The sequence below is a fragment of the Lepidochelys kempii genome, chromosome 4 (genome assembly GCF_965140265.1).
Source record: "Lepidochelys kempii isolate rLepKem1 chromosome 4, rLepKem1.hap2, whole genome shotgun sequence".
Taxonomy (NCBI): Eukaryota; Metazoa; Chordata; order Testudines; family Cheloniidae; genus Lepidochelys; species Lepidochelys kempii.
The window spans coordinates 116,384,326-116,407,698 of NC_133259.1; the positions used below are offsets into that span (position 1 = coordinate 116,384,326).

General features: G+C 41.0%; 1 protein-coding gene across 5 annotated transcripts in view; it reads left to right on the forward strand.

Annotated features, from left to right (window-relative positions):
• Window positions 1-1,594: 1,594 nt before the first annotated feature.
• Window positions 1,595-23,373, forward strand: part of WFS1 (wolframin ER transmembrane glycoprotein) — a 52,062-nt gene continuing 30,283 nt past the window's right edge. Inside the window, exons 1-3 of one of the 5 annotated variants that reach the window (XM_073342559.1) lie at window positions 1,596-1,732; window positions 4,731-4,789; window positions 4,899-4,940. Coding sequence is in view for 3 of the 5 variants with exons in the window: in XM_073342555.1 (XP_073198656.1) it covers window positions 4,736-4,940 (205 nt within the window). In the remaining 2 variants the exon portion in view is untranslated. Of the gene's footprint in view, window positions 1,733-3,698; window positions 4,003-4,603; window positions 4,639-4,730; window positions 4,941-23,373 lie in introns of those variants that run through there. The other 4 variants (XM_073342557.1, XM_073342558.1, XM_073342555.1 and 1 more) reach the window with 4 other exon arrangements.

The following is a 23,373-nucleotide window of genomic DNA, read 5'->3' on the forward strand; positions in this document are numbered from 1 at the left end:
GTCCCCGTGCGCCAATTAGGTCAATTGAAGTTTTAGGTGTAAACCAGGGCTCTCACACAAAACTTAAACAACTCTGCCTCCTAAACTAGTCAAGATGTTTCTCCTCCCCAGCAGGAAGGAGATTGGTATCTGTAAATATGTGGGTGGCACTCGGATACTACAGTAAAACCTTAGAGTTACAAACTGACCAGTCAACAACACACCTCATGTGGAAGTACACAATCAAACAGCAACAGAGACAAAAAAAATAAAATAAAGCAAATACAGTATAATACTCTGTTTAAACATAACTACTAAAAATAAAGAGAAAGTTTAAAAAAAGATTTGACAAGGTAAGGAAACTGTTTCTGTGCGTGTTTCATTTAAATTAAGAGAGTTAAAGCACTTTCTTATGTGTAGTAAAGTTTCAAAGATGTATAAAGTCAGCATTCAGATGTAAACTTTTAAAAGAACCAGAACATTTCATGCAGAGTTATAAACATTTCTGAGTTATAAACAACCTCCATTCCTGAGGTCTTCATAAGGGTGAGGTCTTGTTAGATTATGTGCACCATGCCTCACGTGGCACGTGCCCAGGATTCATCACCAATTTTGGGCTGCTGCTTAGATCATTAGCTTCCCTGGCCTGGGTCAGGCACTAAAGGGGAGGGTGACATGAATACTGATCCAGTCCCCCCCCCCACACCCACCCCATGCTGAGGTTCTACTGTATATTGATGAAGACCAGGTTCGTACCTAGATAAAGCTATTACAGGGGAAGCCATGAACTACTCACTTGTACCAGTCATGTACCTGCCCACCTGTGTTTCTGAACAGACAAGCCTGGGAAAAACAAGTTGCACTTTATTGTATCTATTTGTCTGTCCCACCAAGCCCTATGGCTCACGGACACTGAAGAGCGGGCGTCAGTTCCCATACCACAGCCTTCCTGGGTGGCTTCAGTTCCCCCTCAGGAAAGTGATGCTAGGATGCACTGATTAATATTTGGGCAGGCACTAGGAGCCCCAACTGATGGGAGTTAAGTACTGGAGATCTGTGGAAAACCGGGCTCTCTCAGACTCTCTCTCTTCAGCCCTCTCTCAGGGAGGCATTTCTGGAGCCTCAACTTCGGGCGGATGCAAACTGCACCGTCTCCCTTTGGAGGCAAGGGGCCGGAGTTCGCTCCCACAGTCTTGCAGCGCGGTAAGGCGGCTAACGCCTCTGATTCCAGCGTGTGGGCGCGGAGGTGGGAGGGTCCAAACTTGGCCAGGGCTGGGTGAGGACGTGTTGTGCCTCGGGCTGCCCGTGGCAGGTCACGTTGCACCGTCCCATCTGTCCTGCCCCCAGCGGTTCCCAGGCCCGCTCTCAAGGCCCAGCAAGTGCAGTAACCTGCGGCCGCCTCCCTCTCTCGCTGCAGGAAAACACGCAGCGCGACTCTGCCCCCCCCCCCGACGCCCGGGCCCCGCCGCACGGGCTCTGCAACGTCCCACGCACCCCGCCGCTCCCCAGCCTGCGCCGGGGCAAAGCAGCTCCCCGGGGAGCGGGGGCGGGAGCGCGGTGAGTGGCAGGCGGGCGGCCGCTGCGCGAGGCGCCGGCTGGCTGCGGCTGCGGCTGCGGCCGGGAGCGGTGGGCGGGGCCGGCAGCTTCCCCGGCTAGGGCTGCGGGGCCGCGGGCGCCGCGCGCTGAGTCTGCGCGCAGCCGCGGGAAGAGTCGGAGCCCAACTTTGCCGGGGACTCTGCCCTGCCGGGCTCTGGTGAGTGTTTGGAGCAGCAGCCGGAGCCTCCGGCAAACAGGGGACCCCCCCACCCCTCGTTCCGCTGGGCACGAACCCCCCCTGCGGGCGGGGTACAGCCCTCTGCCCGCACGACTCCGGGTGTTGGGTCTCTCCGTCCCTGCAGCTCGGGGGGAGGGGATCCTACTGCCTGGCCCCCAGTAGCTTCCTTAGCTGTGCGCACCGCCCTGCCCACCCCCCTTCCCGAGCAGTGCACCCCTCTCGAGAGCAGGACTCACTGCCTGCGTCCCCCTAGCTGTGAACCCCCCTCGGGAGCAGGGACCCCTCTCCAGCTGTGCGCATCCCCCTCGGGAGCGGGATTCACCGCCTGCCACCCCCTTTCCCCCCTCCTGAGCAGTGCCCGCTGGGACCTTGGACCCAGCCTCGGGCAGTGCTGTAAGTTGCATTGTCATGTCCAGCTTCTTCTCTATGAGTAGAGATCCATGATCCTCCCAGCTTCATCCATTCCCGGGGCTGCTGCTCACTGCGGAAACCTGCCTCCTAACTCTCTAGCCTCCCCCACCAGGAGGAGGCTGTGGGAGCCAGACGGTGGCAGCCCCTAAGAGGCTCTCAGTTTTGTTTCAGGGGGTGCACCCAAGAAACTGTTCTGACTGGGGCAAGCACAGCATCTGCTCTTCCTCGCCCCTTTTGAGATAGTTGCGCTGGCTCATCAGAGCTGGCTCATCAGAGAGTGTGCCAAACACCCTTTTTTGGTAGGGAGTCCCAAACAATCCAGCCCAAAATTCTGTTCCTTGCATTTGTGTTCAGTATTTTACACTCCTTCCTGTCCTTTGCAGGATCACTTATTAATGCTTATTCAGAAAGTATTCTGAACATATACAAGGCTTTATACATGCTGGTTTTTTACTTGTCTTAGGACCTTTTTTAAAACTTGACCCTAACCACCCATCCCCTTTTCAGGATTTCACAGGCAAATCACAGGATGGGTATTGTCACTGGGTTTGTCTGTTGCCGAGGACTTTTAACATGAAAAGACAGTGAGAGCACATGAGAGACTGGGTCACTGAATAAATACTTGTTATGTTTTGCATTTTTAAAAGGCTGCTCATGTTATAAATCACATGTAAACAAATTTGCCTATGCTACTCGTAACCCTTTAGGTCATAAAAGTAAGATTTGTTTTAAAAATCCAGTTCACTTGTGTCTATGCTCTGTTTACTTTCTGTATTTCTTTCAGCTTGGACAATGAAGTCAGTTAAACTTTTGTTTATACCCAGTTTCACATTCAGATTCTTGGTGCTACAATGGCTGGGTTTTAATCACTTCAGATGAATGTTTACTTGTTTAAACAAGTCTTCATTAATACTTTTAATTTAAAAACACTTGCATTTTATAAAAACTTCGTAAAAAAAAGTTTTAATATTTGGCCTTATTGAAGATGGCAATGTCTCTTTATTTTTTTTATAGTAAGTTACGTTTTCATCCTCTCTTGGAAATGCTGGGGAGATGCTTTTTTCACCTGTTGAAGTAAAGAACTAAGAGGAAGCCCCTGAATCAGTTATGGAGAATTTAGTTAACTGGGGCCAGGGAAGAGGATTCTTTCTTACTCCTTACTGTCAGGGATCTTACCTTCTGCCTTATTTTCCCCACCCATGTTCCCTTTTAAAGTACCAGGGTTAAGTATGAATCCAACTAAGAGAGAACTTTCGTATCATAATGATTAAAAGTAATTCTGCTGCTTTATTGGGAAAGGTCATTTTAATCTCTGCATTTTTGTGCAACTGTTAAGGCAGAACTGTTTTAGTTATTTGTGATATGAAATAGAAGTTATAATACAGAAAGCAAGTAGTCACCCTTACTGTAATCTTTTTCTTGATTTAAAAAAAACACAGCAAGTGAGTTGTTTAAATTACTTAGTACCTTACAAAGTAAATATTAATCATATGTTTGTTGCTTTATGAGTTAGGATTTTTAGTTATCACTCTATAAACAGAATTTAAGTTGTCAGCCCAAATCATTGAAGTCAGTATTGATCTTTGAGACTATAATACTTTTGGGCTATGCGTTCATAGCTTATTTTTATTACACATGGGTATGCATGTTTTTGGAAAATCAAGGATTAGAAGAGGGCATTTAATAGGCTGACTGTGTTAAAGTAGCTTCTTCAAAGTTTGTTGTGCTCAGGCTTCAAATTCAGCTAAGTCAGTTTCAGACATGATATGACTTATCACACTTCCTGCTATGAAGACACACATCCTTCTGCTTCCAGTCCTGTAAAAGAAAAAGTTCAGGTAACTTTTTTTTGTAAAGGTTACATATTTAAGGAACCTTTTACAAAATAGCAGTGACCTTTTGATCTTCATGGGGGGAGATTGTCAATGGGAATTTTGTTCCTAACTGCCCTTTATGCCTTTCAAAATGCACCCCTTAAAGATTTTGGCAAATGTTTTTCTGTAAAACAGTGTTTACTTTGGGGATGGGCAGGGAGGCAAAAGGAGTTTGCTCATTTTGGATGAAAGTCACCCCTATATATGTAAATCCGAGTTCTTTCGTTAAAGGACTGGAGTGGGGGAGTTGGAATTTTTCTTCACGACCATCTCATGGGTATGCCTCAGGGTCTGCAGCACATCCCTTTCATGATTTGAATACGAAGTGCAGATGGGCACTTTTTGTTTTTTGTATAGATATTTTGTACACTGACACAGGTCAGAGAGTGGATTTGTTAGTCCCATCGTCTGATCTGCATTTCAATCAACTGTCCCATCTGCATTAAACTATTTAGAGGCAGCAGAGAAGCACTAGCTATTCCTGAATAATTCCATGCGTAAAAGATGCCTTAGCAAGCTTGCCAACACTTTTATGTTCATTCTGACTTTTTGTACATATTATCAGAACAAGAAACATAACATGTATTTGGACTTAAAGAGGTTTGTACTCTGGTTTTACATAAGATGCATGCCACGTAATTATTAGTGTGTGCTTTTTTTCTTAATTATAAATTTAACTTTTTTGCCTGCAGCTGAAATGGATTCAGATCCTGATCCTTCTTCAAGTCCTTCTCACCCTCAGCCACAGCAAGTAAGGTCTCAGCTAAATGCAGCTGCTACTGTGAGCCATAGTGAGAGTAATCAGAAACCTGGTTCACCTTCAGGAGATTCATTGTCCTCTGCAACTTTTTCCCCATTAGCTACCAGCCATTCTAACAGCAGGGAGAGAGCTGAAAGAAGCGGTGAGTCTGAAATACTAATTATGCAAGATTGGCATATTCTAAAATCAAGACATTAGAGGTATTGTTGCAATAAACTCCTATACTTGAAGGGACATCTTCAATTTGAAAAATACGTTCCTGTGTGAATTTTTTTATGTGTTATAAGATGGAAGATGAGAGAGACATTTTTTCTTTTGTTTTGTGTATAATTGTCTGTTTTCCCTGTGTATTTCTCTTTGTGTTCACACAGCAACAAGAAAGAGAGGGAGGTTTTTAACCACAAAAACTAATAAGGGGATTCAAGCACAAAGGCAATACAATACCAGAAACTGCTTTTAACTGACTTCTTAAAATTAACTAGATTACACATTAGAGCGACAATGAGGGTGAGACAATATCTTGTATTGGATCAGTTTCTGTTGGTTTTCCTCTCGGGGCCAAAAGACCAAACACATCAAGACACTTGATCATAGCCTTTAATAGGCTGAGAGGCTACTTACGCTTTATCTTAGCTCCGAGGAGCCAAGTGAAAGAGACAAGATTTCGCGCTTACACAGAGCTCTTTTTCAGGTCTGGGAAGGGTACTCCGATGTCACAGCTATATACAAGATTAAGTGTAAGGGGTTAACACATGTTGCAAGAAACCATTCAAGGTGAGGTGGGCAGTTAACAACTGTGCCTTTGTAGGACAAAGGAGGGTTAGTGGGTTACAGATTGTTGTAATAAGCCACAAATGCAATGTCTTTGAGTCCACGATTTTTAGTGTCTAGCAAAGTTATGAACTTAGGCTCTCAGGCTCATCTTCTTAAGGTGTTGTGCAGGTTTCGGTTGAGGATGAGTTTTGAGAGGTCCGATGTGCAGTGATTGCTCTGTGAAAAGTGTTCACCCATGGGCAATATGGTGGTTTTGTCTCTTATTTTTCTGTATGGGTTCATCTGAGAGTATAGTGATTGCCTCGCTTCACCCACTTAGTTGTTGTTGGGGCATTAAGTGCACTACAAGGAGGTACATCACATGTTGTGATAGGCATGTGTGGGTGCCCCTATGCTCTTGAATGAATTCACATGGGAAAATGTGGATGGGTCAGTAGGTATGTAGGAGTTCTGATCAGAATTCATTGATAAATTTTTAAAATCAAGATGGTGCTTTCAAGTTGCATGGAGAGAGTCTTAATTTATTAAAAGTAATGGAAAGTGAAGGTGCTCTCCCCATAGTTCCTGGAATGAGACATGTGTCCATTTGCAATATTCTGTGCCCCTGAAGTCAGATTTTAAACTTAGTCTGGGATCTCACACCTGCATACCACACCTCTGTGTTCCAGACTTAACCAGTCCACTGTGGTTTTTTTAAGCTCTTTTAAGTATTTGTAGGACTTGGGCCCAGATTTAAAATTTTTATTAAAGCTAACGTTAAAAAAAAAAAAGTAATACATAGGTTGAGAAAGGAGTGTCTGTACATCTGGGTATAGTCACTCCTAATACATAGATTGAGAAAAGAGTGATGATACCCAGATGTACAGACACTCCTTTCTCACCTATGTATTACATAATTATTTTTTTTTAACATTAGCTTTAATAAAAATTTTAAATCTGGGCCCCAGTCCTACAAATACTTACATGCTTGCTTACCTTTACGAAGTGAGTAGCCCTATTGAAGTCTCTGAGATTATTCATAAGCATAAATCTAAGCACCTATATGTGTGTATGATTGGGTTTCCCGGTAGGGCCTCAGTCCTACAAACTGCTGCTCTTTCTTGTTCTGGGTTTAAGATAGAATTCCATATGAAATTGGAGTGATTTAAGTGTATTAATAATCCCAGCTCTAAAATAGTCTTGAATTTATCATATAGAAGTTCCTAGAGGCCTTAATCAGAAAACAGGGACCCATCGTGCTAGGTACTGTACACACAATAACAAAAAAGACCAAAGAATCTGTGATCCATGTAAGAGTTTACAATCTAAGTAACTAACCTTTTGCTTCTCTAACTTCTAATAATTTAAATTATTGGTTCCCCAGAGTGCCACAAAACATAATTTTAAACAAATATATCTTTGGTTTTATGTCAATAGTTTTCAGATTTACAATTTTCACCTAATTAGGGAGGGGCAACTCTGGAATTAAGGCAGTTCCCTTGAGCCAATGAGCAAATTTTGGGGGAAAAAATGATTTGTTGAATTCCTGACTTTCTAATTGCATCCTTAATATATCATTATCAGCTTTCTAATCTCGCCCACTAATAAAGTAGTACAGAGCTGTTGAAGAATTGACACTTTTGACGTTAATTACATGATTATTAAGTTAGGATTAGAGCTAGCAGATACTTGTTTCCCCTCTCTCTCATCCCCCAGTTTCCTAGTACTTTTCAACACGAAGAAGAGAATAGCAACAATGTGAGAAATGTGGCATTGAAATGTATCATGCTTTGTTATAGTATCATTTTAAAACAGAAACGCATGGCTTCTACTCATGAATTATGCAAAATTATGAAAATATATACCTGCTATCAATCTACTGGTACTCTGTATAAAGGATGCTGGCAGGTATGATATTCTTCCTTTCCAGTCAATCTGGGTAGTTTCTGATTCTGTATAAATGTCTACTTTTTTAAAATTCTACTAAACCCTTTGTCTCAATTACATCTCTTTGCAGGCCGCTCAGTATGTTGACAGTGCATTCTGTTAATTTAAAAAAAGCATTTACTTTTATTTTAAATATGTTGCTTCTCCATTTTATTGAATGTGCCCTTGTTCTTGTATTATGAGGATAAACAAAAGCATCTGAATAACCTGTATAATAATCATTATTTTGTATACTTCTATCATGTTTCTTCTCTAAATTATGTATGTTAATCCTTTTAACTCTCCTCATTTTTTGAAGTCCTTTTTCAATGCTTCTAATCACTTTAGTCACCTTTTTTTCTCTTTCTTTTACGATTCTTGAGATATGAGTAAAACTGAATACAGTATTGAGGGTACGGGCATACCATCAATTTATACAGTAGTAGTATGTTTCGGTATGTTTCTTTATCCCTTTCATAACTTACCCCAATATTTTAAACATTGCTGAAGATTAAGCATCTGTTTCCATTGAATTGTCTGCCAAGATGGCTGGGTCTTTTTCCTGCATGATTGATTACGTTTAATTTAGGCAATGTGGCTGTGTATGTCAAATTATTTCATGCACTATGCATGACTCTGCATTTTTCTACAACGAATACTACCTACCATAATACTGATTCCTTGGATTTTGGGGAAGGAAAATCCCCCGCCTCCTCCAAAAGTACCACCAAACATACAACAAAACCTAACCTAGAGCCTTATTTGAAACAGTGCAATAAAGTTCCTCTTCTGCCCCAACCTTGACGCATTCAAGTTGAAACATAAAATAGGGATATGGATAGAGTTTTAAAGAGATTCTGGTTACAAAGAAGAATAGGTTACTCAAGATGCATTAATGTTTTTTGCAAAGTAGTAGCACTGAAAGAGAAGGTATTCCCAGTAGAGAATGATGGAAATCAGAATATCTTAAAGTTGTTTTTTAAGTGGAGAGTTGCTATGTTGCTGATGGGCCAAGGAAGAATGAGGAATCCAGGCTGTAAGTAGCAATGTTGAATTACATATTCTTTCTGTTTTTGAAGGGAAAAACCCAGGATAGCAGGCTCCTCATGAGGGGGCAAAAGTTGACTTTTTACTTGAGTGGATTAAGGAGTCGATAACTTGGAGCAGCTGCTGTGTGTCATTAATACCTTTTTTGGTGGTGACTGAAACTGTGAACAGGTAGAGGAGAATGGAAAAGTCCACCAAAGTGTCATTCAGAAATATATGTGGAGCTGTTTATTGTAGATAACTTTTAATAATTTCAGTGAATTGTCACTGTAATTCCAAATGAAATAGTTAGAATTTGCAAAATATTAAAGGTATTGGCCACTTTCAGCTGATTCATTACATATATTTTACATATTTCTGTCAACTCTACAGACTTAAATTTGTAGTTGGAGTGATTTAGAAGCAGTAATTTCTATGAGTGGTAGTTACCTAAAGACTTATTTTGAGGAGGGAGAATTTATATACTCTGGTTCTTTTAAGAATGCTATCTTAAAACATGGTTACAGTATCTCAAGCTCTGTATACCTTGGTAGTTTGGTATAAACATATTTGCACTTGTCTGGGATGGCCTACATAACTCCCTTGTGACTCTAGCACTTCCATATGCTTGCCAGTAAAATTTTAGAGCACATCTATTTAGCTTAAAAAGAGAAGATTATGAGATGACTTGATTAGTCTATAAGTGTCTGCATGGGAAACAAGTATTTGATAATAGACTCTTCAGTCTAGCAGAGAAAGGTAGAACGTTATCCGGTGGCTGGAAGTTGAAGCTAGACAATTTGAGACTGGAAATAAGTCATACATTTTTAACAGTGAGAGTGAGTAACCGTGGAACAATTTACCGAGGTCATGATGGATTCTCCATCACTGACAATTATGAAAACAGGATTGGATGTTTTTTCTAAGAGAGAAACTCTTGGAATTATTTTGGAGAGATTCTGCAGCCCATATTATATAGGTGGTCGGATTAGATGATCACAGTGGCCTTGGAATCTATGTATCTGTGTAATATATTTTCCCTAACTTCATGTGTATATGCTATGTTTAAAGGTATCATAACCTTATGGAGATGTCAAGAGAACTTGTGTGTTCTGGATAACCTCTTTCTCTTGATCTAGGGGACACTCCTGCAAGGTGCTGAGCACTCTGCCCCAATCCAACAAATACTTAACACGTACTTAACTTTGAGAATACAAATAGTCCCATTGGATCAAGCTCCTGTGTTGAGGGATTTTGCATCAACAAGTCATGCAATTTCTCAGTTCTTCTATTAACCTGCTGTTACGGAATCTGTTTGCTTTTTGAAGGGTTTTGAAATAGTTGATTTCACAGTAGGTGGTAATGATAACATGAGGTTTCTTTATATAAATCAGTACTGATTTGAATGTAAACCTCAACATGCAACTGGCAGAGACTCAGCAAACCTAAAGCATAGAGTCTGTTTTCAATAGAGTAAACTTTCTCGTCCCACCTCCCCCTGTCAGGAATGGTTAAAGTCTTTCTGGAGAGCACCTGCAGAAATAGGTTTGTGTATAAATTAGGAGTGGGAGAAATGGTACTGCCTGAATACTAAATAAAAATCAGAGTAGTTAACTTTCTATCGATTTAGCAAAAAATGTGCCTTGACAGGAAATTTGTCAGTGAATGATGTGCGTATGTGATTGATTAAGGCTTCTGGAGCTTGGAATCAATGAGTCATCTGTATACATGTCTGCAGTATACAGGAAAGCTAGTAACTGCTTAAAGCAAAAACAGTCCTGGCATTCCTCAGAATTGCAAGAGGCGGTAAAAGTACACAATACCTTGGAGAACATGGGAATTGGCTACAAAGACCAGTCTGGACCCTCCATCCCACTTACGATAACTTTTATGTGGTAGCTTGTAAATCGCTTTTGACCAGTTAGTACAGCTGTCTCTCTGAAAGGATGTTGACTGATAACCTCCCTCCCCATTAATGATAGGGATAGGACATTAATGATAGGGCTTGAAGAAAGCCAGAGAATGGAGTGAAGCAGACTGTCTTTGTGCATATTCCCTTGCACACAGCAGAAATACTTACCTGCCATGCCCATTGTGTTCCACCGCTCAGCAGGGTTTGAGGGGTCTAGTGGGCAAAGGGGTGGGGATCTGAAAGCAGTTTGTCTGGGGAGTTTGAAAGGATTTTGAAGACGTTCTGGCTTTAGGGTTTAAGAATTAGGTGATGCTTCATTTGTGTATTTGGTCTTACAGGCATTTTGTTTATTACAAGTCTATTAGAGAAGAGAAATAGGGTTCTGGAATCCTGAGCAGTCAGATGAAGTCAAGACTATAACAGGCTTCAAAAAAGAACTAGATAAGTTCACAGAGCATAGATACATCAATGGTTATTAACCAGGATGGGCAGGGATGGTGTCCCTAAGCCTCTGTTTGCCAGAAGCTGGGAATAGGCAACAGGGGATGGATCACTTGATGATTACCTGTTCTGTTCCTTCCCTCTGGGGCACCTGGCATTGGCCACTGTTGGAAGACAAGATATTGGGCTAGATGAACCTTTGGTCTCACCCAGTATGACGTTCTTAGGTAGTGTTTGTACAAATTGAGAACCCTGTGAATGGGAGTTATCTCTTACACAATGCTTGTACATATATTTGGGGTTCTACACATCCTTGGAGGAGTCCAGTTATTGTGTATATTTTACAGAAGAGTTAACTTTATAAATTGTTGTGACAGAGGCCTGGGCTACACTTAAAACTTAGGACAACATAACTACAGTACTTGGCAGAGTGAAAAATCCACACCCCTGAAAGCTGTAGCTATGGCCGATATAACCCCTGGTGCAGATGCAGCTATGTCAATCTAGCTATGGTCACTTGGGAAGCTGGAGCCCCAGGCCCTTTAAATCACTACTGGAGCCCCGGGGCTCCTGGCTGCTGCTACCACTACACCAGAACTCCGACAGCAATTTAAAGGGCCAGAGGCTACGGCTGCGATAGCAGTGGCTGGGAGCCCTGGGCCCTTTAAATCACTGCTGGACCCCAGTGGTAGCAGTAGCACGGCGGCGGCCGGGGGCTCTGGTGGTGATTTAAAGGGCCGGGGCTCCGGCCACTGCCAGGAGCCCTGGGCCCTTTTAAATTGCCGGGCCCTGGGCAAGCTGCCCCTTTTGGCCCCCCTCATCAGTGGCCCGACCGGTATGGTCGGCTGTGTACCAGCTCTTATGGGTATGCCATACTGGATAGTACCAACTTACTTTCACCTCTGGGACCAGGATTTTAGACCTGGTAGCGTAAATGTCAGTGGCTTAATATATATTTGGAGGATAGCATCTCCAAATTTAGTTGCAGCCATTTTTCAATTATAAAATTTATATTAATTCCTCTGGTAATTCCCGTCCCAAAAGATACTTATGCTTTTCATTTGTGGAGTTAAGTATCTTTGACAACTATAGCATCTGGAGGTAATTTTATAGAGTAAAACTTTAAAATGTTGGGGTTTTTTGCAAAGGGTGCGGGGGGAAATAAGTTTCTAGTGTTTCTTTGTGTTCCTCTATCTGCCCTACAAAATCTTCTCATTACACCACAAAAATTAAAACATGGGGAGGTTTTGAGACTGGCTGATGCAAGGAGCATCTTCAAGACAGGGATAGTACAAATGTTTTAAGAACTGTCTATTTGAAAACTGGCTCCAAATATTTGCCAGTGAAGCTGACTGAGAATACTTTCTTTCACTGCTGCCAAAACAGCATCGGCTACTCCTCAAAAGTGAAATGAAATTCCAAGGTCTTGTTTTTTGTGGTGTGTGTATTCTGAGATTTCTGGTAACTGACCCAAATCAGTACTATTCTTTTAAGGTTGTAATCTAACTATTAATCATTAGGGTGTAATAAGTTCCAGTGATTTGAAGTTGGAAAAATCAAATTGGATGTGACGCAGTTTTTATCCATGAGGGTAATTAAGTGGTGGAACTTACCACATTGATCATCATGTGGAATCTTTAAAATGAGTTTGTATGCCTTTCTTAGAAAGATGCTCTATTTCAACTGTAATTCAGTACTATTCACTTATGTAATAAGAGAGAATAATTCCCTCCAATTCAGGAATTACTGAAATTGTGTGTTGTGCAGGAGGTCAAACTGGATCATAGTTGTCTCTTCTGGTGTTAAAATCTATGAATGTATGAGAGGGATGTCAGATTTATGATCTTAACTATTCAAGTGTTTGGATTTCTTAAATTCTGTAATAAATTGCTAAGTAAAAATTATCCCTTGTTTTAAATATTTTGTTTTATGGGCTATATTAATGACTTATCCCAACCCTAGAATATAGAGATCAAGAGTTTGGTGAGGGATATTTCTGCACAAAGAATCTTGTGCAGAAAAAGAAGGCATAGCTGTTTTTTATAATTATAGTTGTGTGTGTGAATTATTTTAAATGACTTAAATGTTCATTGTACAATAATAGCTCCACTGGAAAGAAATGCAAATTTTTCTTGTAATGCCTTTAGAATCTTGCTTTTTTTGATAACTTTTAAAATACGTAGACTATATGATATCACCGCTTTCATTTTTCCACCTACACACTTTTGTACTGCTCTCCATAATTTATCCTCACTTTGTGGGGATGAAGAAGTTGCTCCCTTTGGAGCTTAATATGATCTGATGATTTGCAGTTGTGGTGTGACTAAGACTCTTAACATAACTACAAAGACACTACTGCTCCTGGAGAAAGCGGGACTGAGTTTCTAGAGTTTTAACAGCCCTGTCAGTGTGCCCCTACATGATACTGAAAATGGAATATCTGACAACATTGATCATGAAAATACTTTATTCACAGTATTTTTAAAAAAATATTCCAAGCTTCATTTGCCCAACAAATTGAAATGCTGCTTGAAAGGTTACACTAGCCATGCATTTTATGGCATTAAAAGGCTTTATATTACATTTTATTTACCGGTAGGGTTAGTATTGTCTGTTAAGCTGCTTTCCTTGTGCTTTGACCTGGCTTCTGAGACTCAATGCTATGGATTTAGTGTAAACTGTAGCCCATAGAACTAGCTTTCGCATTTTATTTTACTTAGCAGTAATGCAAGAAACCAACAGGCCCATTTCCTGTAAGACATTGGCTTAAGCAAGTTAGCATAAGGCTTGAGACCTATGAGCTTCAGCATAGATAGATGGCCAAACGGTTGCCCCAAGGTTTTGGGGAACTGGGAATAGAGTGTTTAAGGGGGAAGTTTGTACATAATGATACCAGGCAACAGCAGAAACATTAAACTGATACCAGGCTTGGATATTTTAGGATAAAATTGTTGGCAGATGCCCACCACAAATTTGCTTTAGTGATTAATTGACATCTGTGGTAATAAGGGAAAGCCATTAATATGCTAACCTATAAGATAAAGGCACCCCAACATTATTAGAGTGAGGAAGTTGGATGTGGAGATGGGAGGCTGGGCGTCTGCATGAATATTCATGACAATCATCCATAGGCTCTACAATAGACCAGGCCACCATGTAGAGGGAGTCGATCTTCGGTTATCAGGTAGGTCATTCTGGATCTGGACCACTGGACTTGATTGGCATGCCAGGGACAGAGCGGGTCTTTTCTCTCTCACTACCATATCCCCAAGGAAGCATGTGAGTATATAGGTATATGAGCATATGCCAGGAATGATATCAAAGATATCACTAATTCTGTATTACTGCTATTTGTTTATATGGTTTGGAGCTTTCTTGTCTTCACTAATTGTGCTGATTGGGCTTGGCTTTGCCCTCAGTGTGAGTGTTGTTGCTGTACACGATGGGGCTCCCCACCAAATATTGAATTTGTTAATTTTAATTCTGTTGTGTCTGTTTCCGGGACTAGAACCGTACTACCCCAAGCTCATTAAATCAGTATTAATCAGCAATCAAGAATAATTATTACCACTAAAGAATCAAGCTACAAAACGTATCCTACATGTGCTGCAGTTACACCCTCCAACTGCAGTGTGTTACACCCTCCAACTGCACCCTACCCTTCGTTTGCAGTGTAGACGTACCCTAAGACCACGTAACATGGAAGCTGAATTTGTGGAATTGCAATATGATAGTGCACCTTTATATATGGCCTTGATATTGCAATGAGATCTGCACTGACAGACCCGTGCCTGCACAGAGCTCAATTGAAACCAATACTTTTTTTGCATGGGTGGGTTCAAGAGTCTACCCTCATGAATGAGCAGCTAGTGCAGAGGTGAGCAAACTATGGCCCGCGGGACCGTCCTGCCCGCCCCTGAACCCCTGGTCTAGGAGGCTGTCCCTCTTCGCGCGGCGCAATGCTCTGGGCAGTGAGGCTGCAGGGCCCGGCCTGACCCGGTGCTCTGTGCTGCGTGGCACTGCTGCCTGTCCTGGTGCAGCCCTGCCGCCAGCCACTGGTGATCCAGGCAGCACGATAAGGGCGCAGGGGGTGGGGGGCGGGGAGGCGGGTTGGATAGAGGTCAGGGGAGTTCGGTGTGGGCAGGGGTGTGGAGAGGGTTTGGGGCAGTCAGAGGGCGGGGAACGGGGGTTCAATGGGGGCAGGGGTCCCGGGGGGCAGTCAGGAAGGAGAGGAGGGGGTGGATGGGGGGGTCCCGGGGGGGGCAGTTGGAAGGAGGGGGGTTCAATGGGGTGGTGGGGGGCAGTTAGGGGCAAAGGGTCCAGGGGCAGTCAGGGAGAAGGGGTGGTTGGATGGGGCAGGGGTCCTGGAGGGGCAGTCAGGAAGGTGGGGAGGGGTTGGATGGGGCAGGGGTCCTGGAGGGGCAGTCAGGAAGGTGGGGGGGGTTGGATGGGACAGGGGTCCTGGAGGGGCAGTCAGGGGGCCGAGAGCAGGGGTGGATGGGCAGGGGTCCCAGGGGGGCTGTCGGGGGGCGAGAAGTGAGGGGGTCTGATGGGGCGGGGGCCGAGCTATGCCTGGCTGTTTGGGGAGGCACAGCCTCCCCAGCCGGCCCTCCATACAATGTCAGAAACCCAATGCGGCCCTCAGGCCAAAAAGTTTGCCCGCCCCTGAGCTAGTGAGTTCAAGGCTAGAGATAACTGAAGAACAGCAGTAACGTTTTGCAAAAACAGGTTGTGAGCATCTTCAGTCAGGGCCTATGTCTATGTGCATGCTTTCCTTGTTCTATAAAGCGTAATGCTTAAGGTCTGCTTTTAAATAATTTATTCCTCCATAGGCACAATGCAGAACAGTAGAGAACTTTTTGGAACTTGTGGAATGTGAGTAGGAGTATTTCTCCAGGGAGGCTGAAACTGGCTCTTCTGAATGCTTAATAGTATGATCTGATGACACTTAAAAGCTATTAGAACACCAATTTTTGTTACAGAATGTACACATTACTCTTCAAAAAGTGCATTGGTAATAGTCTAAATCTGCACCAGAGAGAACCATTTTAAATCATACTTCTAGCAATCTTGCCCTCCTAAGGGGATATATGCCAAACTCCTTACTTTTACATATATTTTGTAGCTACGTTTTCCAAAGCACCTGTTTGTAAAGTAAATCTTTTATTTTGTCATATGTTTTTATCTGCATCTAGAATCTGGATGGGAGTTTAAAAGTAGCTTATGTCATTGCTCAAGCCATCCCGATTAAAGAACCACAGACTGTTACTGGATAGAGTGTGATGCAGCATCACTTTGTAATTCTCTCTTTCTCCTCCTGAGAACTACTACTTCCCATCCCAAACAAACACACGCTATTTTTGTTTTTGAATTCTCAACATGCGGGATGAGAGAGGTTGCCGTCTCTGCTCAATATTATTATGAGGGGTAGCTGATAGCGACCCTATACTTAAGGCTACGATTTGGCGTGGGTATTTTTGTTAAAGGTCACGGATAGGACACAGGCAAAATAAACAGTAAATCACAGATTTATTGAAGCCAGAGTCCTTCCGCCACAGGGCTGAATTATTGGAATTTTCAGGAAGTCATGGAGGTCTTGTAAAGTCACAGAATCAGTGACTGACTCATAGCCTTACCTATACTTAGACTGCCTAGCGCTTTCCATTATAAAATATTCTTGTGACCTTTTCTTTGAGAAGCTCTTAGCCCTCCATTGTTTGCAGCAGGCCTTTGATGTTTGGCAAAGGAAACTCCCAGGAAACAAAAGTGCCTTTTCTTGTCCCATTAAATTACATTCAGCTTTTGCTGACCGAGAAAGTGTTAAACAATTCCCATTTCCTTCTCTTGCTTACGGTCTTCAGGAAACTCCTGGCTGCCTGCCATAATAACTGAACACAAACCTTTTAAGCTGTGCTGATGCTATCCTTAAAGCAACAGCAGCAGACGCTGTACTAGTAACACTTTTAAGCTGTCACAGCAGGTGGTAGGGGTGGAGGAGGACGAACATAAGAACAGCTATACTGGGTCTGATCAGTTGTCTGTCTCATCCTGTATTCTGTCTCCCGCAGTGGCCAAAGCCAGAGATTCATAGGGAACAAACGGAACAGGGCGATTTATCGAGTGATCCACCCCGTCTTTCCCTCCTATCTTCTGGCAGGCAGCGGTTTAGGTTGCCCTGAGCATTGGGTTGCATCCCTGATGATCTTGGCTAATAGCCATTGGTGGATCTATCCTACATGAACATCTTTTTGGAACTCCAGTTATATTTTTGGCCATCACAACATCTCAAGGCAATGTGTTCCACAGGTTAATTATGCATTGTGTGAGAAAGTACTTGGTCTTATTTGTATTTCATCGGGTGACTCCTGGTTTTTTGTATTGAGTCAGAAAGGGCAAAAAACACTTTTCTATTCACCTTTTCCACACCATTCATGACTTTACAGACCTCTGTCATATCCACCTTAGTCGTCTATTTTCTAAGCTGACCAGTTCTAATCCTTTTAGTCTCTCCTTGTTTGGAGCCGTTCTGTACGTTTGATCACCTTGGTTGCCCTTCTCTGAACCTTTTCCAGTGCCACTATATCCTTTTTGTCAAGGGTTGACCAGAAATGGACACAATATTCCAGGTGTGGGCATACCATGGATTTATATAGTGACATGATGCTATTTTTTTCTCATTTTCTTTCCCTTTCCTAATAGCTCTTAACATTCTGTTAGCCTTTTTTGACCGCTGCTGCACATTGAGCTGAAGTTTTCAGAGAACTAGCCATGGTGACTCCAAGATTTTTGTGTTGTGAGTTAACAGCTACACATTAAGAGTTAATGCATCCTGTACAACTCTTATTTGACCCTCTTGCTTGCGCGTTTTATCAGGGCAAGTGCCAGATTTGTGGCAAGCATCTTTGTACATGATGCAAAAACACTCATATTTACATTTTTTCTAGCTATGTATTAAATAGACTAGAAGCTAGTTACTATTGGGCAAGTGTGAACTTAACTTGCATAGTTACATACACAGGTGCAGTTGATTTCTTGGCGCTCTCTGACTATTAGAGAGCGTTTCTGAAGTATCTGCTGTGATGTTAAAATGTGAATCTAGTACAAAAAATTTCATTATTGGCCATCTAAAATTTTTCCAAACACTGATTTCTTCCTCCTCCTTCTACAAGCCTTGTCACTTTCTCCCCTGAGCCCACATACGATGCTTGTAGTCGTGATCATGAAAAATGGGTATGCCAAACAGGTTTCCCTCATACACTTAGTGTGGGTGTCACCTAATGCATTAAGATCTTTTGTTCAATAGTATTTTCCATGCAGTTTTAACATTCACTTGTAAAACCTATACTTTCTTTTCAGTTATATATATAAAAAATACTGCAAATGAATATTTTGCCTCCCTTATTGCTTCCTGTTTCAGAAGCTTCTTTAGTGCACAAGTTGGTGCTCATGTCATCTAATTATTTATTGAAGTTTCCAGTCCAAAAGGACTTGAGGTCCTTGACCTGTGTTTGTGTAATACACTTGCCTAGTATGTGTGAAAGCATGACTCCCTCTAGCCCCACTGACTCTACAGCTGATCACGTTCTCACAGCCAAACAAAAAGTTCTTTAGCTCAAATGGTAAAGGCTTATGACTTTTGATTTCGAAGGTTGTGGGTTTTACACCCCTCCCACTCCTAGAAACCCCTCCACCCCATGTGTAGGCTGCTATGGTTGGTAAGTAGGTGCCCAATAAACATTCTTATTTCTCCTTCCTTTGTTCTGTGTATGACATTATCTCTCTGTGTATGTTAAGTAACTTTAATTTTAAAAATGACCTGGAAAGCTTTTTTCTTGTCCTGGGGAGAAAGGGTTGTCTAGTGGTTAGAACTGGGATTGGAGGCAGTTGTTGGAGTTATTTCTGACTGCCATGGATTTATTATTGTGACTTTAGGCACATCACTTAATCTCTACCTGTTTCCTTACCTGTAAAAGAGGAATATTAATACCTAACCTTTTGTAAAGCACTTTAAAATTCACAAATGGAAGGGACTCACATGCTACAGTGGAGGGCAACATATAAATACCTGTAATATAAAATGCAACATGCATTCAAGAAGAACAACGGTAGTTTGTTCTGAAGTATATCTTAATATGTCTGTCTTTGTAATATACTTTCTGCTGTTCTGCTTAAATTGATGTATGTGACTAGAGTCAGTTTAGTTACTGTGACTGACTTACACTTCCATCTTGCCCTACAAGTGGGGATGGGCAAATCTGGAATTCCGCTGCCATTGACTTGCACTGTGATATTGGACAAGAGATTGTATAACCTATAATCGTAGGTATTTCTGCCCTTTTTAGTTTTGGTGAACCTTGGGAATCTTTTATATCTTAGACTCTTGTATCAGAAAGGCTTGCTCTTTCCAGATGTATAAGCTTTTTTTTTTTTTTTTTTTTTTTGGGACATTTGTATAGTTTAATCTCCCGAGTGCTGTAATACTTTGGTCTAATTGTGGTGGTTGGGTATCGTGTGAAGGTGTTCAGTGGTCTGTGCTATACAGGAAGTCACAGTAGATGATCTGGTGGTCCTGTCCTGTCTGGCCTTAAACTCTGACGTTGTTAATGCCGAAGAGGATTATCTTGCTGTCTCCCAAAGATGGTGTTCATACACCGTGCTTAATCAAAGTTTTCTCTCCATATTTTTTTACTTGGACGTTATGCAGTAAAACATCACAAGCTCAATCTGACGAGGAGACACATAGACTTCTGACTTCTGTAAATTAGCAAATAAATGAACAAATATGGGGGGGAGAGATCATATTTATCATAATTAGGCTTGGAAGGATTAGAATTTTATTTGTAAATGTTGGTAAATGTCAATTTCACCCAACACCCACAAACCCATGACAAAATATTTCTATTGATAATAATTGAAATTGACTGATAGGCAAAATAAGAGAAATGCTGCTTGAGAATTTATTAGAGTTTGATTTAAGGTTATTTACTCTGCACGTTTGGACAACTGATGTTGACAATTTGTGTTTTAATGGCTATAAAGCTTGAACTTTTTGAATCTCTGTCTACTCATATTAAATAACAATGGTCTTTGCCCCATAATTTCCTGCAATTATGAAAATTTAAATAAACATCTGAAAAAAAGCTTAAAAATAAACACAGATAATTATCTATCAAAATTATAACAAATCAAATTCTGCCAAGCCTAATAATAATGTGCTTTTCATTTTCGCCAATGTAGTTTAGTTACCCTTAGTATTTACTAGTAAATGCAGTTTAGTATTGTTTTTAATACCTAAGACTTTACTACTGCATTTTCTATTAAATTTTGCAGATAAGTGGAATGGGATGGCTGTGGGATAGATACAGTAAAAATCAGTGCCTGCTTCCACTGAAGTTAAGGATAACTTTCATAGAATTGATTGTAACATGTTAGAGTGCCACTCCGCGTTAATCTTATTAAGGCAGGTTATAGTTAATGGATATTTAACAAATATATTTTTACATAGTTGTTTTGTAAATGTAATTTATGGCTCTGTTTTCACCAAAAGGTCTTGTATTATTTTTTTCAAGTAAATACCATATGTGAAGTACTGTATAAAATTCTAAAAACCAAATAAGGTTAATGGTCTTGTAGCTTTGCTCTTATTTTATTATATCAAAAAACTATATTTACATTTAGCTTGTATTTTGAAAGTCTTTTATGAGGATTTATGTAAACATGTATTTACCATTTGACAGAAATTGGTTTGATAGCCATATCTCAATAATAGCTTAACATCTGATTTCAGATAGTTTTATGAAACTTGGAAGAGTTAAAAAAAATTGTACACAAAATTCCTGATATTTTGAAATATACAATCTCTGATAGGTTTCATTATGGGGGTCTTTCAGTAGCAGTTAACAGTGCATTTCTGATTAAATAACTGAATCCTCTTCCTGAAGCATATTTGATGTGACAGCTTTAACCTTTAAATGAAACACTTAAATGCCTACAGTAAATACTTCAGCAGCCATCCAGGGATCAAAATATCTTTTAGTAACATGAGGGCATAAAAGCAGCAGAGTGGAAAATATGCATCTGCTCACTCCCATGCACTTCAGAAATCATTTCTATTTGCCTCAACTTCTACACACTTCTTTAGCGCACAAATGAGGTGAAAAACTAGTAGCCTGTATTTTGGACCCAGTTCTTTAGATCCTTCGGGGTGTTTGTTTCCACTTGGATTGTGCAATATTTGAAATAATTTTCTGAGGAAGTCTTTTGATGTTTGTATACAGCTTAGGGGAGTTCATGAAATAAAACTGGCTTCTAAATGGGAGCAGAATATTGTAAGTAAATATTTACTTAGTATAATGTGGATTTACCATTTGACAAATTACTGTGACAGATGCTGTCCTTCTATAGACCAAAAGGGTAGATATGACCTGATAGCTTTCTGTAGCAGCCTGCAGAAAAAATGGTGGTCATCTAGGTTAGTGACTGCTGTTTATTGTGTTCCATTGCAGTGGCAAGTGAAGAAAAACAAAAAAGTGCTTCACAAAAAATGTTCTGCCTGAGAACTGTACTGAGCTTTATGGTTGATTTGTTAAAGCACCTGTTATGCATTGAAAATCAAGTTGACAATCACATTAAATTTCAAAAGGAATTCTCTATCTAAGGTATTTCTATGGCCCCCATCCCAATAGCACCTGAACGCCACCTAATCTTTAATATATTTATCTCAGAAGAGAGAAGTGCTGTTATCCCCATTTTATACCTGGGAAGCTGAGGCACAGAGAAATGAAGTGATTTGTTCAAGGTCATGCAAAGGGAGGAGTCCATGGCAGAGCTGGGCATTGCACCTGGAGCTCTGAAATCGAACCAGGATCTCTCCCTTTCCAGGCAAGTGCCCTAAATACTGAAAACTGTCCTTTCTCCCCGCTTTATCTTATAGGTAGGCTATGAGAAACACGTGCCCAGTTGTCTTCATTTGCATCCGGTCACATGAATGATCATCCCTCAGGCCATTGCTGTTACTTAGAGCAGTAACTGATAGATGTCTCTACTGATACCAAACAGCCAGAAGAATCTGTGTGTGTTATCAGAAAAGATGCATGAAATTTTATGCATGGAGCATTAATTTTTTCAGGAAAATGTTTATATTCAAGATGGAGTGAAATTTGGCATTTAAAAAAATTCGATGTTTTTAGTGAAGCTGGAAACTAAAAGCTTTTACTGACAGCATTCCCATTGTAACACTTGTGTGTGGGAGTAATACACATCAAGAGGTTTTCTAATGAAATGCATGTTAAGGAACAAGGATGATAGATTACAAACTGTCACTTAACCTTTTTAAGATTGGCATAGTTGCTATTGTGTGGTGTTTGTCCTCCCAGTGTTTGAAAATTTGTTGTTTGCATCATCCATCCTAGTTCTCAAATATTTCTTGGTGCTTTTAACTTCAGTGGTTGACCTAAATTGGCAGCCACCCAACTTGAATCTTACACTTTATCCCTTCATTCAACCTTTTGTGTCAGGCCTGCCAGTAGAAAGGAAAAATATTGTTTCTTCTTTCATATCTCAATAAGGCTAATGTTCTGCTGGTCTTTCTTGCTAATATTTTAAGTCTTGTTCAGTTAGTCTCTCCAGAACATGCCAGATGTGGGCTTTTCACCTCTGTTCTATCACTACAGACCACAGGCTAGAGAGGTAATCTTAATTGTTTATTATACCCACCATTGTTCCCCTCTATTGATGTTTATAGAACATATGTGGAAATGAGATATTTTGCTATATTTTTGTATGTAGTGAGTTCAGAGTGACCTATTGAGTTAGAACAGGATGCTGAAAATCAGATCTGAACTGTAGTCCCATCTTTGAATCTGGCCTATTGCATGACTTTTGGTAAATCACCTTCTGTGCCTCATTTTGTGATGTGTTTAAAAACAAAACAGAAAATCACCTAACTTTGTAAAGTGTGTTGAGATAATCTAAACGCTGTTCAGACTGTGCTCCCAAACCAGTTATAGTGGTTTTCCCTTTAAAAACTTCCCAGTTTTGCTTTAGATAACTAAGTAACACTGCTACAGTATTTTCACTTTATCCAAGAAGTGTAATGAGGGATAGAAAAAAGTTGCAGGTGGGAACTAGGACCGGTGTGGCTGCAAATTATGATTAAACTAAAGCAGGCTTTATTTAAAAAATAAAAATCGGAAAGGGAAAGGCGTAATCTTTACCCAGCTTTTATGACTGAAATAGGTAGGATGAGGTAAATTCCAGTTTCTTTAAACATTATGCTGTTTGTTTTCAGTAATTTCTTTGTTTATAAGTTGAGCCCATGAGTGAAGTGTAGTGGCTGAACATTGCCATCTGGAAAGCCATCCACTTCAGAGTACAGCTCTCTAGGTTATATCTAAAATAAAGGATACTTAGCAGTTCATTTAAGTGGGATGATGTTGACTTCTTTGCACTAATGTATGTATCATGATCTGAAAAGATAAAGAACTGGATGATGATAGTGATTGATGATTAGGTGTGC